Source organism: Thermobia domestica, chromosome 2 (assembly GCF_964235325.1).
Source record: "Thermobia domestica chromosome 2, izTheDome1.hap1.1, whole genome shotgun sequence".
NCBI classification, from domain to species: Eukaryota; Metazoa; Arthropoda; class Insecta; order Zygentoma; family Lepismatidae; genus Thermobia; species Thermobia domestica.
Window position 1 is genome coordinate 355,080,149 of NC_137455.1, and position 17,687 is coordinate 355,097,835.

General features: G+C 35.9%; 1 protein-coding gene across 1 annotated transcript in view; it reads right to left on the reverse strand.

Moving 5' to 3' along the window:
- Window positions 1–17,687, reverse strand: part of LOC145678796 (disintegrin and metalloproteinase domain-containing protein 10-like) — a 502,666-nt gene that overhangs the window by 35,140 nt on the left and 449,839 nt on the right. Inside the window, exons 7-8 of the mRNA XM_081749311.1 lie at window positions 14,945–15,073; window positions 1,347–1,515 (exon numbers count right to left, since the gene is read on the reverse strand). Of these exons, the coding sequence (XP_081605437.1) occupies window positions 1,347–1,515; window positions 14,945–15,073 (298 nt within the window). The remainder of the gene's footprint in view (window positions 1–1,346; window positions 1,516–14,944; window positions 15,074–17,687) is intronic.

A 17,687-nucleotide genomic window follows, 5' to 3' on the forward strand; every position in this document is an offset into this window, starting at 1 on the left:
GCGTGGGATATGGATGGGATATGTAGAAATTCACCATTATATTAGTCACGTAATTCTCGGACACTGATGGTTCGTTTGGCTGTCATGAGTTGTTTCACGCGACCTCGCCCCACGTTTTGAACTCCCTTGCAGTTCCGTCTCTTGGAGACGGTTACCCCATTTTCTTCATATTCCGTGTACTACGCAGGAACGAGCGCATTCGACAAGTATCGCTATGTTTCTTTCTTTTTCTTTAAATGACGTAGTTAGGGTGGACATTTCTTTCGCACCAACCTAATATATATATATATATATATATATATATATATATATATATATATATATATATATATATATATATATATACTTTTATTCATATTTTCAATTCATTTAAAGTTTGAACTATTTATTTCACCTGATCTTACAAATTTCAAACTTTGTGTTACAAGACCCACTTTTTCTTTCTTTTTTGGCATCCTTGATTTAGAGCTCAGACACTTAGCTTTCAACTCCGAAATGGTTCATCGACGAATTATAGAGAGATGTAAAAAGAATATTAGAAAAGGGATGTTCGTCCGTATGTCATCGACAGCCATATAAACTGTTATGGCGAAAGAACAACGTATAGCCATGTCATTGTTGAGAGGCAGAATTTCATAAGAAACATGTGCAAACTAGAAAGCAAGGGTCACAGAGAGTCATTGCTGAGGAATGTATAGAAATTGCAGCTGAAGGTGATATAAATAAATAAAAAATAATATGTGAAATAATGGAGAATACGAAAGTGAATAGGTGAATGAAAAAAAAAACTGGGATTAACCTTATAAGAAATGAGGTGAATAAATAAAGCTAAATGAAAAAATTAAAGAATTGCAAATATACAAAACAAGAACTTTAGGAAAAACAAACGTGGATCAAAAGATTGAGATCTTGGCCATTATATTTTTTAATCAGAGGCCACAAAAGTTTTGAACGGCCCCTAAATTGAGTTTTCGTATTTTTAAGCACATAATACTGAGTTAAGTGATAGTTTGGGTTTAGCTACACTATATGTAGTTCTCCAGATATAAAGCCTACAAGAAAAGTTTTGATATTGAAATACATTGGATATTTTGATCCAATAATAATAATAATACAAAATGTATAACAAATGTATTAGGCAACTAAACTTATGTATACCTAGAAATTACAAATCAAATCTACTGGGTATTAATTCCTCACCAAAAGTTATCAATTGTATAATATCACTGTTTTTTCTCTCTCTTTCTTTCTCTCTCTCTCTCTCTCTCTCTCTCTCTGTCTCTTTCTTTAATGACCAACTAAAACTTTGTTTTTGAAAGAAGAGAAACAAGCGAGTGAAAACTTACCCGTGAAACATCCTTTGGGATTACGAGCTTTGGCGTTCAGAACGGGGTTAATACTGTTCAAGCTACAAGGAGAGAACTTGTTGTTGTTTCTTTTGTCACCAGATGTCGCACGAGCAAACATTATAAAGTTGCCGTCTTCACCACCAGGTGTGCACAGTTCAGGATCATGCTGCAGAGGAAAGAAACACAATATTATAGTTGTAATTCAAACTTTTTTTTTTCTGCACGGAAATAAAGTCGATGAAAATAGAACAGAACACATGAAACATGATTAGCAAAAGTAATTGAATAACGTAAATATAAAATTTAGATATTTGAATGTTACTTTAAATAAACACTTTTAAAGACAGTAAAGGGGAACACGCGAAATCTTCATTATGGGATATGGAAAGCTACCGTTAAAGTCCTCATTACCCGTTAAAATGTTAACGGATCGATTCCATTAAAGAACTCTGTCGAGATAATCACACTAGTTACCTACTGAAGGAAAAAATTCAAAAATTCGCTTTCGTTCAAGAGCTATTGTATGAAGTAACGGAAGGACGGACGGACTAACATTACAATCTTATAAAACTCGATCCTAATAACATCGCAATCTTATAAAACCCGCTAACGTGATCTTAATAACATTGCAATCTTATAAAACCCAATAGCGTGATCCTAATAACATTGCAATCTCATAAGACCCACTAGCGTGATCCTAATAACATTACAATAAGATCCAACCCATTAGCGTGATCGTAATAACATTACAATCTTATAAAACCCACTAGTGTGATCCTAATAACATTACAATCTCATAAGACCCACTAGCGTGATCCTAATAACATTACAGTCCTATAAAAAATGAAGTGAAATCTTTAAGTTTTACGTCCCACGTTTATGCCAGTTAGGCTAAAGAAGACGGTGATGATGAGAGATGAATGAAATGGTGGAATGAAGAAAGTGGGAGGAAACGGGAGAATCCCGGGAAAATCCAAGAGCACGGTGTTTGTCCACCACAAAGTCCACACGGCACGAGCTGTGATCGAACTAGGGACTCCAAGTACCGGAGGTGAACGCTCTACCACTGAACCACCGCGCCCCCTACAGTCCTATAAAACCTACTAGTGTGATTCTAATAACATTTCAATTTTATAAAACCCATTAGCGTGATCCGAATAGCATTAGAACCTTATAAGGCAAACTAACATGATCCTAATAACATTATCATCTCATAAGGACCAGTAGCGTGATCCTAATAACATTACAATCTTATAAGACTCACTATTATAGTCCTAATAACATTACGTTTTTAAAGGGCCCGCTGTCGTGGTCCGAATAAATATCTAATTAATTAAGGAAAAAATTATGTGGGCGTCTCTGGCTACTCATCGACATGTGTCAGAACAAGAACAGAAACAGCAGGGGCGGATCCAGGACCGACTTTTGGGGGGGGCGGTGGGTTGTCATACTGCTACTTTTAAGGGCTCCAAACTCTGGGATGGGTTTTATTTATATATATAAAATAAGAAAGTTTCCTCTTCTGGGGGGGGGGAGTGGATCGGGGCAATCCGCTCCTGAGAAAGAGACAGTCTAAAAACTATTGAAATCGGAAGTGATAGTTTAACCACTTCCGGTTTCAAAATTGAATCCTCATAGAAAAAAAACGGTAAAGATATCTATACAAAGAAATTATTTCTTTACTTTGATTCAACATCCTAAGAATAGGTTACATCTCTGTCTTTATCACCGGTTGAAACCGGAAGTGCTAGGTTTATCCATTTCCGGTTTCAAGATGGTATCCTTCATTACAGAAAAAAGTGGGAAGATAAATTAAGAAATTACTTTCTGGCTGGATTCAGAGTATCGCCCTTATTCTAGTTTTGAACCTGGAAGTAGTAAAGGTGTATTATCATTTCCCGTTTCAAAATTAAATATCTATAGGACGAAAACAGATTAACGAGAAACTTATGTTTTGATACGGATTCAGTTTATCAAGCATAGGCACCAGGGCCGGCTCTGTCATGTGTGCAACACGTGCATTTGCACGGGGTGGCAATCATAACTATACGTTATTTAAAATAAATATTTCCTTTTCGAAACAGAGTTCATGATGAGGGTAGTTAAATTTACTAAGCCGATCTTCTATTTGAATACTACATTCATAAATCATATTTAGATAGCATTAGTTTAAGGTTACGTGGATAGTGCTAAAGCAAATGGTCAAACAAATCCCAGCATGAATTGCTTGATTGTTGTCAGATAAAAAAAAAAAATCAATTCTCGAACAGTAGCGAACACCTATTCCATTTAGTTCGTTATCACAGTTTTCATATGAAAACTACTCTTGTCTTTATCACAAACGAGTTCTTTATCATTAAAGGTGGAAACAATTTTTTAAAAATGCAACAGGTGTAGAAGGAAACTCAAGAAATAAAGATAAAAGAACTAGTTGCACTGGAATTGCAAACTGATATATTGAGATTGAAGCTCGATATTGAATTCTATAAAAAGGATTACAATCTTTCCTCTACAGGTGTGTTTGCTTTATCTTCCACTAACATAATAATAATCTATAGAAAAAATCAGACACAACAAAATTGTATTTGTAGTATTTAGGCCTTTCTGAGTGGAAGTACACTTTCCCACCCCTTCGCTGTTCATGAAGGTTGCATACTTAAAATGTGGCTCTTAAGACTTGTCCTTTCTGGAGAAAAGAGAGCGGCAAATTGCCTAGGGCAGGCCCTAATATGCACCATCTTCGCTCTTATTTCTGTATTGAAGCCGGAACTCATCGATGAATCACTTCCGGTTTCAGCACTATATCCCTCATAGCTTGGGAGTTTCATCATAGTTTCACGCTGTGGAATGAATCTTACTTGATTAAATATAACTAGTGAGAATAAAATGTTCATCCCAGCTACGTCATTTTCAAAAGCCAAACAAGTGGAAACTATAATATCTGGTTAATAAAAATATAGTTGTTTCCAAAACTAAACCAAATTTTCTTACCAGCAGTAAAACTGTCAAAAGGTTATTAGCGGCCACGTGCGGTTTGTTAATTAGTTAGATGTTGCCGGTATTATAAAAACTTGGCCGCTATCCCTGTCGCTAGGGTAAACAATGAAGACGAACTATTCAACGTATCAGTGTTGCAAACCAATAAGCAGATAAAGAAAACAAGAATAAACACAGCTCATTCAACCAAGTAATTTTCTCTCCTATTAATATAATAATAATAATAATAATAATAATAATAATAATAATAATAATAATAATAATAATAATAATAATAATAATAATAATAATAATAATGATAATAATAATATGGCAGTTTTTGCGTCCGAGCCGTTTCGGGCTACTGTACAGTTTCGGTAATGCTCGGAAAATAGAATCGATCCTGGACCGATATTGTATTTTTATCCGTATGAATCGTGTTGGCCCAATTGGCCCGTATGAATCGGATTGGCCCATCTGACCCTATGAATAGGGTTAGCCTGCTAACCTCGTTTTTCAAAAATGAAAACAAGCTTAATCTGTCATTGTTGTAAATGGTGTGTTGTTTCACTATAAGTTAAAATCATAATTAAGAGCTCTAATTGTTTGCATTTTTTAAGTTAGCCGACCAACGAACTTGCGGTTAGATAAATTAAAATGGTCAAATATAAATTATTGCATTATACTATATTAGTGTAAAAGCTATGGATGTCAGACGGAAGAAACGCTGTACGATGCTACTATGATAACCGTAATGGGGTTAGCCACACTGAGAGCTGAATATAGTTCTACCTAGAGACAACACCGGGTTCTAGTTACACAGAATGATTTATGGTAGGAACAAGTAAACCCCTAGATCTTGACCTTCGAGGAAACAATTTGGTTATGTTCTGTCGCGTACTACAGACCCTGTCCGCAACTGCACTCTTTTGACATCGCTCAGCCAAACGACTGGATTACATGGCGGAAGAAATCTGAAGTCTGTGATGGGAAGAATTCCTCAATCGCACGTTGCACCGATCGATCACCAGAAAAGGTCTTTCCTGCTAAGAAGTGGTAGTCAGTGTGAGAGGTATCGGGGTAATACGGTGGGTGAGAAAGGTTATGGAAAGCCTGCACCATCTTTTAGAGGACATGTGGGCGAATAGTGTCGTGCAACAGAAAACACCATGTGTTTAGAAAATTTCTGAACGCATGTGGACAAGCGTGCAGTGCATTCAGTCATCTTAATGCATTGACCCCTTTGTCACTTGCCCGAGAGGGCCACAAGCAGAATTACAAGCAGCGTATTTAGGTGTAAAGCTTACTCGTAGGGGCTCCAGCGCAATGGCTTGCAAAGCTGTTAAGATGTCATGAAGTTTAGCATTATAACGATCTGCCTTGAAATCTGAGAAAGGCATGATGAACCAATCTGCCCATATCAGTTATAACACCTTCTATGAGAGGGGAGAAGGTTTCGGAAACCATTCTGGACTGAAGCACGATCGAACTACTATGTTGACCGTTAGCGACTGTCATAAACAGGTCCATTTTTCATCTGAAGTAACAATCTGATGCAGGAAACTTTCTCGGCTATTTCTTACACTTAAAGAGCTGTACAACTCTAGAAGGCATTTCTTGTTGGGCGGTGTCAACTTACGTGTACCCATGAATGTATTTCTTTTTTTATTTTATCGATTGCACGGAGCCGCCGAACGAGAGTGGCATGGTACATGCCTAACTCATCTGCAATGGCCCAAATACTTTTCCGAGATTATGCACAATGTTCCCTAGAAGCTCATCTGAATATGATGTTGGTCGGCGCTCATTGTGCAATGCTCTGTGACCGAAACGAAACATGACAAACAAACGGTGAATGGTGAATTAATTCGCTATTCGTGGCTCAAACGCACCGTTAATGTATTTTGTCACGGGTCAGAAGTACTAATTTGAATTTGTATAGAAAAATCACTCGCATCAGTGTTTATGGTATACTTTCATACGTTCTTGTTCAACAACGCATGGTATATTTTCATACGACCTTGTTCAACAACGCATGGTACACTTTCATACGACCTTATTGTACAACGCATAGTATAATTTCATACGACCTTGTTCAACAATACATTGTACACTTTCATACGTTCTTGTTCAACAACGCATGGTACACTTTCATACGACCTTGTTCAACAACGCATGGTATACTTTCATACAACCTTGTTAAACAACACATGGTACACTTTCATAAGACCTTGTTCAACAACTCATGCTGTATTTTCATACGACCTTGTTCTTGTTAAGCTACGTATTGTACACTTTCATACGGCCTTGTTCAACAACGCATGGTACACATTTATACGACTTTGTTCAACAACGTATGGTATACTTTCATACAACCTTGTTCAACAACGCATGGTATATTTTCATACAACCTTGTTAAACAACGTATGGTATAATTTCATACAACCTTGTTCAACAACGCATGGTATATTTTCATACAATCTTGTTAAACAACGTATGGCATACTTTCATATGATGTTGTTCAACAACGCATGGTACACTTTCATACGGCCTTGTTCGACAACGCATAGTACACTTTCATACGACCTTCTTCAACAACGCATGGTACATACGACCTTGTTTAACAACGCATGGTATACGTTCATACAAACTTGTTAAACAACGTATGGTACACTTTCATACGACCTTGTTCAACAACGCATGGCACACTTTCATACGATCTTGTTCAACAACGCAGGGTATGTTTTCATACAACCTTGTTAAACAACGTATGGTATACTTTCATATCCGATCTTGTTCAACAACGCACGGACTTCTGAGTGTGTGGGTACTCCAAACTGTTTGTTGGACATATATTGAGCTTCTGACGTTAGAAGTGTGATCTTATCGTTAGTCTTATCGATGTGTAATGTTGTTGAGGTGACTTTCTCATCAGGCGTCAGGCGTGTAGCATTTCATTCACACCAATCTAACAGTTGAACTCAATGTTAAAAACTGACTGTTTTTTTTACTTCAAGTCTTGTCGACTCTTAAACAGGTTAAACGGGATAAAACCGAGAATTAACACACTGCAAACTTCCTTTCTTTTTCTCTCTCTGTTCCTCTCTGTATATGTGTTATACTAAGTACATTGCATTTTTAGACAACGAACAATATTCTGTATTTGTGAGTCTCTTTCCTTCTATTGTAGGGTGTTAATACATACTTGTTTAAAACGTTCTTCGCTCTAAGAAAGAAAAAAAAAATGAAGACCAGGAAAGCTATTGTAAAGAATAACCACTTCCCATCTCATTACATAACAACAATGGCAAAACAAGAAGGGAACAGTGAAACTACACAAGAAATTCTGTCTAATTTTCCTACAACGGCTGCTGAAAAAAATATATTCTGTGCTTCGTTGAGTAGCAGTAGTAGTATAAGAGTAGTAGCAGTAGTAGTATTTGTTACACCAAACCCTACCATAAGTTCAAGGGGAGAGATAAAAAAAAATTGGAACCTAGCCATCCAGTCTCCTATTCCACGCCCTTTTGTGAGATATACTAATAAATTAATTTTAACACGATACACTAGGTGGCACTGTAACAACAAATTTAATTTCTTATGAACGTACTATCTAGAAAGAAAGAAGAAACTAGAAGGAAAACAGTCTGTATACTATATAAGGCATCATCATTCATTACTTTAATTACACAAAATGTATTGCTACGTCCTTTGCTGTCATGCGCACGATCTATCACTACAAAATATCAAATTTTATCTTCTGTATTTTCTTGTAAACGCTGTGTAACGTTATATTACTAATGTATTTATTATTGTTATGAACAGTGGCGTATTTACGATTTTGTTTCGGGAGGGACTTTGCTAACTTTCGGGGGGGGGGCTTTGCCTGGAAATGTGAAAATTCTGCAAGATATTTCATTTACTTTACTATACTAAGTAAGATTTCGGGGGGGGGCTTAAGCCCGGAAGCCACCTCCCTAAATACGCCACTGGTTATGAATATTCTGTTTCTTTACTAATTCGCAAGTTGATAGGTTAAACAAGTGGTTCTCAACCTAATTCCTATCACGACTCCCATTTTATCACATCCTCTTGCCAGCGACCCCCTTATAATTTCTGGTTTGTAATAAGCTTGTGTGCTGTTTTTAATATACTTATTGCAAAGATCTCACGATATTCATCTATTTCTATAATAGTAGAATCCATTTCTTGTATATAGTGGATACAGTAACTTCCCTAAAAGCGAATGGATTAAAACCAAATTTGGTAAGTTCATTCATTATTACAAATATTGAATCCGATTCTTCATACTGTTTCAAAATGGAGGGCGTTCGAAAATTTTAAAACTTACTAACTTCCTTAATTTTGAGTCATATAATAAAAAAAAAAATAAAGTGATTTCTAATTTTGGTAAAAAAAACTTGGACAGTTGTTAAAAAAGTTATTGAGTATTTTAAATGACTTGATAATGTGCGTCACGAAGATTGAACCGGATATTCCCACACTAGTGAAATCACATTATGCTCAGGTATCTCATTAGATTTCGACTTTAATTGTATTTCAATATGAAGGTTTACTTGCATTTGTATTTTTCTGGCATTTCTATATGCAGCTCTCGTTAGTTTCATATCATACCTCTTTCATTTAAATTGATTTTTAAACAACTCTGTATTTGTTGGAAATGTTCAGTAGACCAATTTTTTTGTTGTTCTTAACAGTATGTATAAAAATAAAAATATGCCTATCAGAATAAAATTCAAAATAATATTTAAAAATATTTTCCGGTATTAGATTCTAATTATATCTATCTCTTCCGGTTATCTTCGCGATCCCCATGAAACCCTTTCCCGACCTCCGGGTTGAAAAACTGGATTAAACAAACTGCTCAATTTCACAAAATATGAGGGCAATTCGAAAGGAAAGCACCGTTTGGTTATCAATGACTTACACTCACAGATATAGAATTTTTATTATACAAATTAGAAAAGTACATTATAGGGACTTTTCAACATATTTACCACTCAAATTAAGCCACTTGTCATACCGTTTTACAAGGTTTGAAATTTCTTTTGCAAAAAATCTGCCTGGAAATGAAGCCACACTCTAACAGAATTGTGAAGCGCATTGTCACTGTCGAAGCGGTGTGACGCAAACCATTCTGTCATGTGCCTGAAGAGATGGTAGTCGCTCGGCACCAAATCTGGACTATAAGATGGGTACAGATGGGTGTCCACTTTTTGCTGCATTGTGCATGTCAGTTAGTTCAACTTTAAACATGCGACACCATTCACATACGACACCTTCACTTATCCCGTTTGCTTTGTAAACACCACACAGTTCGTGATGAATCGCAGCTGCCGAAAGTTTTTTTTTTCACTAAGAAATTGTATTACTGCACGTACTTCATGTTTGGCGGTTTTTTAAATTGAAGCGATCATTTTAATTGTTATAGCGGACGAGTGAACTGCAACACAACCTTCTTCTTGTGCTGCTCACTGTCTACTTAACTACTGCACAGAGTGCACACAGCGCCACGACAGGACTGACGTCGCTCTTCCCGTCCATTCCTCCCACATGCACAAACATTTTTTTTAATTGCCCTCGTATTAAATTTTCTTACCCATTTCTGACAAACAGTTACGTAGTCTTTTTAGTGTTGAAAATTTTGTGGAATTTTAATATATATTTTACTTTGTTCTAAATTGTATTATGTGATCTTTTTTCAATATATTGGATGAGTGTGTAAAGAGAAGTAGGGCCTATCTCCGAAATTGTGAAAATTGATTTATCTACGATGAAAGCCAATATCCTTCCGTGCCGATGTGTAAGAGCGGTTGATATCTCATTTTGCCAGTGGTTGCGGAGGAAGTAGACTGTGTATCTCGAGAAAAGTTGCGATTTCGTGGGTTTCGGTGTGAAAAGAATAAATTTTAAATTTTATTTATCTCAAAATCAAGTTTTTAGAGTTACCTCACTTTACACACCCATCCGATATATACAGCGTGGACACAAAGTTGCTTTCCCCAATATATGAAGAACTGAAAGAAGCTACGTGACTTGACAATCTTTATTGTACTTAAAGTACTGTTCAAACTGCTTACCACCAGGTTCGAGGAACATCTCTTCAACACTGATTTGCAAATGTTAAGGCACAAGCAAGGATTGGTCCTCAATCTTCTGAATGATTATTCGATAAACTGTTTCAAGTAATCCAAATCCTGTGATTGTCTCGCAAACACTTGACTTTGACGATACATCACATGGAGAAATCGCATGGTGTGAGATCACTTGAACGAGGTGGCCAACCTGTTGTACCATGACGACAATCCGTTCATCAAAATGTTGATCCAAGAAATCCGTGGCAACAACGCGAAAATGAGGTGGTGCTTTATCGTGTTGCCACGGGGACTGAATGTACTCGTAACAAGGGTTATTTCAAGATCTGGAATGAGAACTTTTTGCAACATCTGAAGGTATGTGCCTCCGGCAATAATTCCTTCAAAAATGAATTGCCTTATCCACCGTGCCACCCCAAACAGTGACACCAGGGACGTTTAACTCTTCTTTCACAACTCTGTATGAATTTGTATCACTCCAATAAACAATTGTGTCTGTTTACGTAATCGCTCATCTTGAATGAGGCCTTACCTGTACACAAAGTTTGTTTCCGGAAGCTCTGTCAGCTTCATCAACACGCCGAACCGGATCACATTCGTGCAACACGTGCAGGCTTTGCCGTGTAAGATTTTATCTTCAAATCCTTTAACATATTCCTTAGAGAAATATGTCTCATTCCCAGCTTATGTGCGCGCCTTCTGGTAAACTTATTAGGGATAGATATACAATTCTGAGCAACAAATTCAGTGTTTCTTTCATTTCGTACACCTTGTGGTCGTCCGCTTTGCGGTAGGTCATACACAGAGCTTGTAGCTTCGAATAGTTGGTTCAGGTTTCTTATGGCTTGATGGTTCCACACCTGGAAATCTTTTCCTGAAGTCTGCTGTCAGCACATTTGTGTTTTTGTTGTGTTGTAGCACAAAAATATATTAATCTTTTGATAAATTGCGATTCATATCAACATTCTTGGCACAAATTCACTCAGCAAACAAATCTTAAACAAAACAAGAAGGAAAATATAGTTACCAGTCCGAGCCACACTAAAAAAGACAGTAGTTCCAGTTCTAGTACCAAAAAAAAAAGAAAAAGAAAAGAAAAGAAAAGCGCTCACTTATTTCTTTTCTTTCCTTACTTGCTTTGGGAAAAGCGACTTTGAGCCCACCCTGTATATACGGTAAATGTTCTTTTCATAATGTCTTGTTCAATGGGGTGTGCCAACGTGTCCAAACAAATTCCACATTTATTTAGGCCACAACCAATTTCTACCAAGTGTTTCAGTTTCTCTACGTGGTTTTTAAACTTTTGTTAAGGACTGCATTTATATGTGAGGAAAGCATACTGTTACTATTGTTATTTTTTGTTATTTATCTATTGTATGTATTGCTATTTGTCTTCTGCTAGCGGTGACACATACACTCCTAACAGTGACACACAGACTTCTTGTAAAATTAAATGCAATATTTAGCAAAGGCATTCGCTGAGAAATTGACTAATTTCCTGGATTTCAGGATTAGAAACCGTAATCTCTATCTCTTGATGATGCTTCCCGAGTGGAAACCTAGCGAATAAAATAATCATATTACGGTGCCACGGAACACATAACTTTATTACAAGATGAGTTTTAGCAGCTCAGTTGTGAGGAGGGGGAAAAAATGGTATTTTTAAAATTCATTTTGTCTCTCCAACATGATATATGTATAACGCCTTGTGGCTCGAGAACGAAAATGTTATTGTCAAACCGTCTTTGAATTTTGAATTAGTGACCTTGATTTGCTCTGCTATTTTCCATGTTATGATTTGTCTGGCACTGGCGTTGACAGAAGTCTATTTTACAGCGAGTGAATCAGCTCTTTCTTTAGTAACTGTATAAAATGTACAATAAAAAAGGAAAAAAATGGATAGGGTAAAATAAAGAAATGCGATTAAGATTACAAGAGCTTTGCTATAATTTATTATAATCAATTAATATAAAAAATGGGATTTAACTTTAAACACCGGACAGGGATTTGAACGAAATCGTAGATTCTTACGTTGGGGGTCTTGGTGACCGCCCTAATTATGGGGATGCGGCACAGGACCGACACGGCATACGACCAACAATTCAGCTCAGAAACCTGTTTCGGTCCTGTGCCGTTTCGGTCCTATGCCGTTTCGGTCCTATACCGTTTCGGTAGTATGACGGTTCTCTCCTATATATCTTCAAGAAAATAATTGTTACTTAATATTGCGTGATTATAAAATAATGTATTTTTTTATTATTTCGATCGTATGAAGGTTCTGCTTTCGATCCTATGCCGTTTCGGTCCTATGCCGTTTCGGTCGTATGCCGTTTCGATCCTACGCCGTGTTGGCCATACGCAGTGCCCATCCTGTGCATGTAACCCCTAATTATCACAGTGTAATGGTTGATACCTCGTTAAAAAGCTTATGGAACACAGATTTCAATGAGGTGACACTTGTGCAATTTTCACCCTATTCGTAGAAGAAGAAGAAACAAAAATCTTAAAAATATGAAAAAAATAGAACCTTGGCCTGGCAACTCTTACAGGCCCCCTACGCTGACAAAATTAAGCGAATGTATAGGCAATACACTTGTCACAATAGTATAAAAATGATAGCCATTGCTGCAATACAAAGCGAGATAAAAATTCAGAACGAAATTCCTATAATAACGCCCTGTATATCATTTTTGAAGGACTGTTGCAGACTTTCGTATTGGGGGTCCTGGTGACCTCTTTATTATCACAGAGTCATGATTGATAAATCGTTGGAAATTTTATGGAACACAGATTCCAACGAGGTAACAAGCCTCTAGACCAATTCAGTGAAAATATACCTTGTCTTATATGGAACCGTCCTGAAAATAAATGTAATTTACGTCAAACAACTGAGTCTCAAAAAAAAAAAAAAAAAAAAGGCCAACTTTGCCCCCTCCTCCCCCATATAAGCAAAGTACACATACTGGGGATTACCATGTAGTGGACTACTTCATTGCTTCACATACCAATTTTTAAGACCGCACCCCCAAGGGGGAGGGAAATGATCCTCAGAAAAAAACCTGATTCAAAAACAAAAAGCACGAACTTTACCCTCTCCCTCTCCGCTGTGGTACCCCCACATACATAAAATGCATACCGGCGGAAAGCTCCATCATGGAATTTGGAATTTAGGCTTTTCATTTGAAACAATTAAAGACATTTTAAATCATTTTTTAAATATTTCTCCTACAAGGGGAAAAAAGGCGGTAAGAAAAGAAGGGTACGGGTTATGATTCTTCAAACAAGATGGCCATATCTCGAAATCTCTTAAGATTAGAGACAGGGATATGAAACTTGGCGTATATAAACTCCTTACTCCAAACAAAGTAGGCATATACCACCGCGTTTCCGTAAACTCCGCCACAGCCTTTGCCGAAATACATCTTTTTAACGAGAGAACAGGGGCAATTTCTTTTTTCTTTTCTTTTTCTTTTTCTTTTTTTTTTTGAATATATAAAAATGACTAAGGATGTCGCTCTCATAATCAAGGGGAGAAAAGAAGGTGTGACCCATTTGAAATGAATTTTGAATACAGCAGTTGACAGTGTTTCTTCCAGACATGCTTTTGGGGGAGGGCACTGCCCCGTGCCCCCTGGAGCTATGAGGGTGCCCGCAATAAATAGAATAGTACCAACAATGCTCCTCCGAATACTAAGTGTGTGTCCTCCGGAACATTTTTTCTGAAAGAAACACTGGCAAGGGCTTTAAATTTCTTGCAAAGAATAATGCTATAAACGTATTGTTCCGTGTGAAGAACAGAAGCAAAAGGTGGAATATAAAGTACGAGGCCGTAGACCAAGAAAATCTGGAGATCTGGAGGCAAAGTTTCCAGCTAGTCGAAGACTACTTTTACAATAAAACGATAAGCTAGAGAGAAAATTGAGTGAAAATAGTGTATTGTCGTTGGGTTTACGTATCAGAACAAAATTTCAAAACTCTAGTTAGTATAGAAGGAAGTGAAATTTAAGTAGAAGGATTTAGCTCTAACAAAGAGAACAGTAACCTAATAAAACAAAAAGCTGGAGAGAAAATTATGTGAAAATAAAGTATTATTATCGAATTTACATATCTGTACAAAATTTTAGACGTCTAGTAAGTACAAAAGTAGATTAAATTAAAGTTACAAGATTTAAATTTTTAAAAAGTAAGTAACAAGTGCACTGTAAAAGAGCTATCAAAATTCAATGAAAGAAAATCTTTGCTTTAACGTTTTATGCCTTTTAGGCATACTTCGGCCCATACAGGAAGTTTGGGCCATAGTACGTTTCCCTTTGATAATTTTCTGTATATACTATAACGTGGATTATATCCACCATTTTGTGTCTATAATGGTTTCCACACACTTATTTGATTTTTTTGTTTCCTATCTCAAGTTGAGATGAAAACGGTACGAATTGGAAAATATATTATACTTTTAACATTATAACAAGCAAATTTAATTAACAAAACAGAAATTTTACTTACAGGTGATCCAAAATTGTGTCCAATTTCATGAGCAAGAGTGACGTGGGATACGGCAGGTGGCACATGTTTCCCATAGTTGAGCAAAGTTACGATGCCGGTATTCAGGCTCTTCAGACTTCCACGATAATGCTGAAAAATGAATAAATAAATAAATAAATTCAGATCATTAAGCAAATTAATTTAAGCTATTTAATGACGCAAATCGATCTAACTAGATCACCTTCAAATTTTTTAACAGAAAACAAATCTAAAAATTTTTGCTTATCTTTTCCAATAATAATAATAATAATAATAATAATAATAATAATAATAATAATAATAATAATAATAATAATAATAATAATAATAATAATAATAATAATAATAATAAAACGTTTACACTCTACAAAGTATAACAAATCAAATAATTTCATGTTAACAAACTGCGATTTAAGTATTCTTACTTGTCACTTCAAGAACATTTTGTCAAAGTTACATTAATCCTTTGTGAAGGGAATTAAAAATAGAATAAACGTATTTTTAAAATATACTTTCTTTAAACAATAAAACAAATCGTACTGATGTTTTTTAAAAAAAAAACAAATGGTACTATAAAGTGAAAAATAATTCCGTTTTCAAGAAAATTACTTTAGAAAAGAACTTTATGTATTACTAAAAAGAAAAGCATAGAAAGCGCTCTCATATACTTTTAGAAAAAAAAAACTACTTATGCATGACTAAAAAGAAAAGCATGGGGAGCGCTCTAATACGCGCTCTCGTATTATTCTAGAAGAAAAACTCTTTATGCAGGACTAAAAAGAAAAGCATGGGGAGCGTTCTCATATACTTTTAGAAAAAAAAACTATTTAAGCATAACTAAAAAGAAAAGCATGGGGAGCTCTCTAATATTATTCTTAAAAAAAACTATTTATGCATGACTAAAAAGAAATGCATGGGGAGCGCTCTCACATACTTTAGGGAAAAAAAACTATTTAAGCATGACTAAAAAGAAAAGCATAGGGAACGTTTTCATATACTTCTAGGAAAGAACTATTTAAGGACTACTAAAACGAAAAGCATGGGGAGCGCTCTCATATAAATATCATAAACTGATTGTGTATGAGATCGCTCCCCATGCTTTTATTTTTACTCATGCATAAATATTTTTCCTAAAAGTAATTTTCTTGAAAACAGAATTATTTTTTTTTATTTTCTAGTGCAAAGTGTTCTATTTTTTTTTAACAAAAGAAAGCATGTTTTTAAAAATATTTATTTCATTTTCTATTTTTTAGTCATATTAATACATCCTCTATTTACGTTATATTCTATTTCACACATTTATAAAATACATTTTATTTCTCATACAGTCTATCTCCGTACGGTTCAACTAAAATCACTATATATATCACATATATATGTAAAAGTAATAATAGAATATTGTACTATTGTCTGACGTCGGGAAATTAGTCAAATTAAAGTTCGAAGATTTGAGGATAAACCTCAAACATTGTAAGTTAAAGATAAGCACGTAATAAAGCAAATAACGCCAAAAGTCTAGAATAATAAGTAAATCAAATAAATGAGTGAAATAAAGTATTTCCTTTGGTTGTTTTTAATGACTAAATAAATGAAATGAAATTTCCAATTTTACGTTTCACGAGTAGCACCATGACTAAGGAGGGCAGTGATAATGATAATGATTGAAATGGGGAAAGAAGAAAGTGGAAAGAAACGGGGGAACCACGAGTAAACACACGGATACAGTTTTCGTTCACTACAAAGCTCAGCTTGGCACAACCCTGGATCGAACCACGAACCCTACGCTCTATCACTAAGCCACCGCGCGCATACAACTTTTCAATGTAAAAAATGAAATGAAATCTTTAGTTTTATGTCCCACGGTTATGCCGGTTAGGCTAAAGGAGAACGGTGATGATGAGTAATGAATGAAAATGGTGGAATGAAGAAAGTGTGAGGAAACGGGAGATCCCCGAGAAAACCCACGCACACGGTGTTCGTCCATCACAAAGTTCACTTGGCGGGGGTAGAGGTGAACGCTCTACCACTGAGCCACCTTGGCCCCTACTTTTCAATGTATTTTTTCCATTATCCTCAAGCTCCTATTTGCCAACTGATTCATTGATTTCCATCTTTAGATTTTTAATTATCGTGTTCTGCCGACCATTAGGAAGACCTAGGCGCAGATGGGAGGACAATATTAAGATGGATCTCGCAGAGATTGGAATACCAAGTAGAAACTGGATGCAGTTAGCTAAGGATAGAAGTCAGTGGAGAGCTTTTGTGAACGCGGCATTGAACCTCCGGGTTTCATAGGCCATAGAGTTAGTTAGTTAGTTAATTCTACCGTGTTAGTTTTCTATTTCCATGGAACTTACTTCTATAAGTATACATTATTCAAGTTTCTATATCATTTTTAGTTCTAGTCATCATCTTCATGTCTATTCAATATTTCCTTGTCTTTGTAAAATTAACTTCTTAATTCGCATATCGACTTTCTTCTACATTCTTTTCGCTTGTCCGATCTTCTTTGGTCTTAGAACGCACTCGTTGGTTGAGCGATAACGAAAATATGTGGCTGCACCTGACACTACTTTGACTAACCAGGAATTCTAGTTTTCCTTTTTCTCTCTTTGAAAATGACAAACGTCAAGCGGATATTTCAGTCACACCAACTTAATACTTAACAACAGATGTAATACTAATTTGTTCATTACTTCTTCAGATAGATCTAAATAGTTTCACC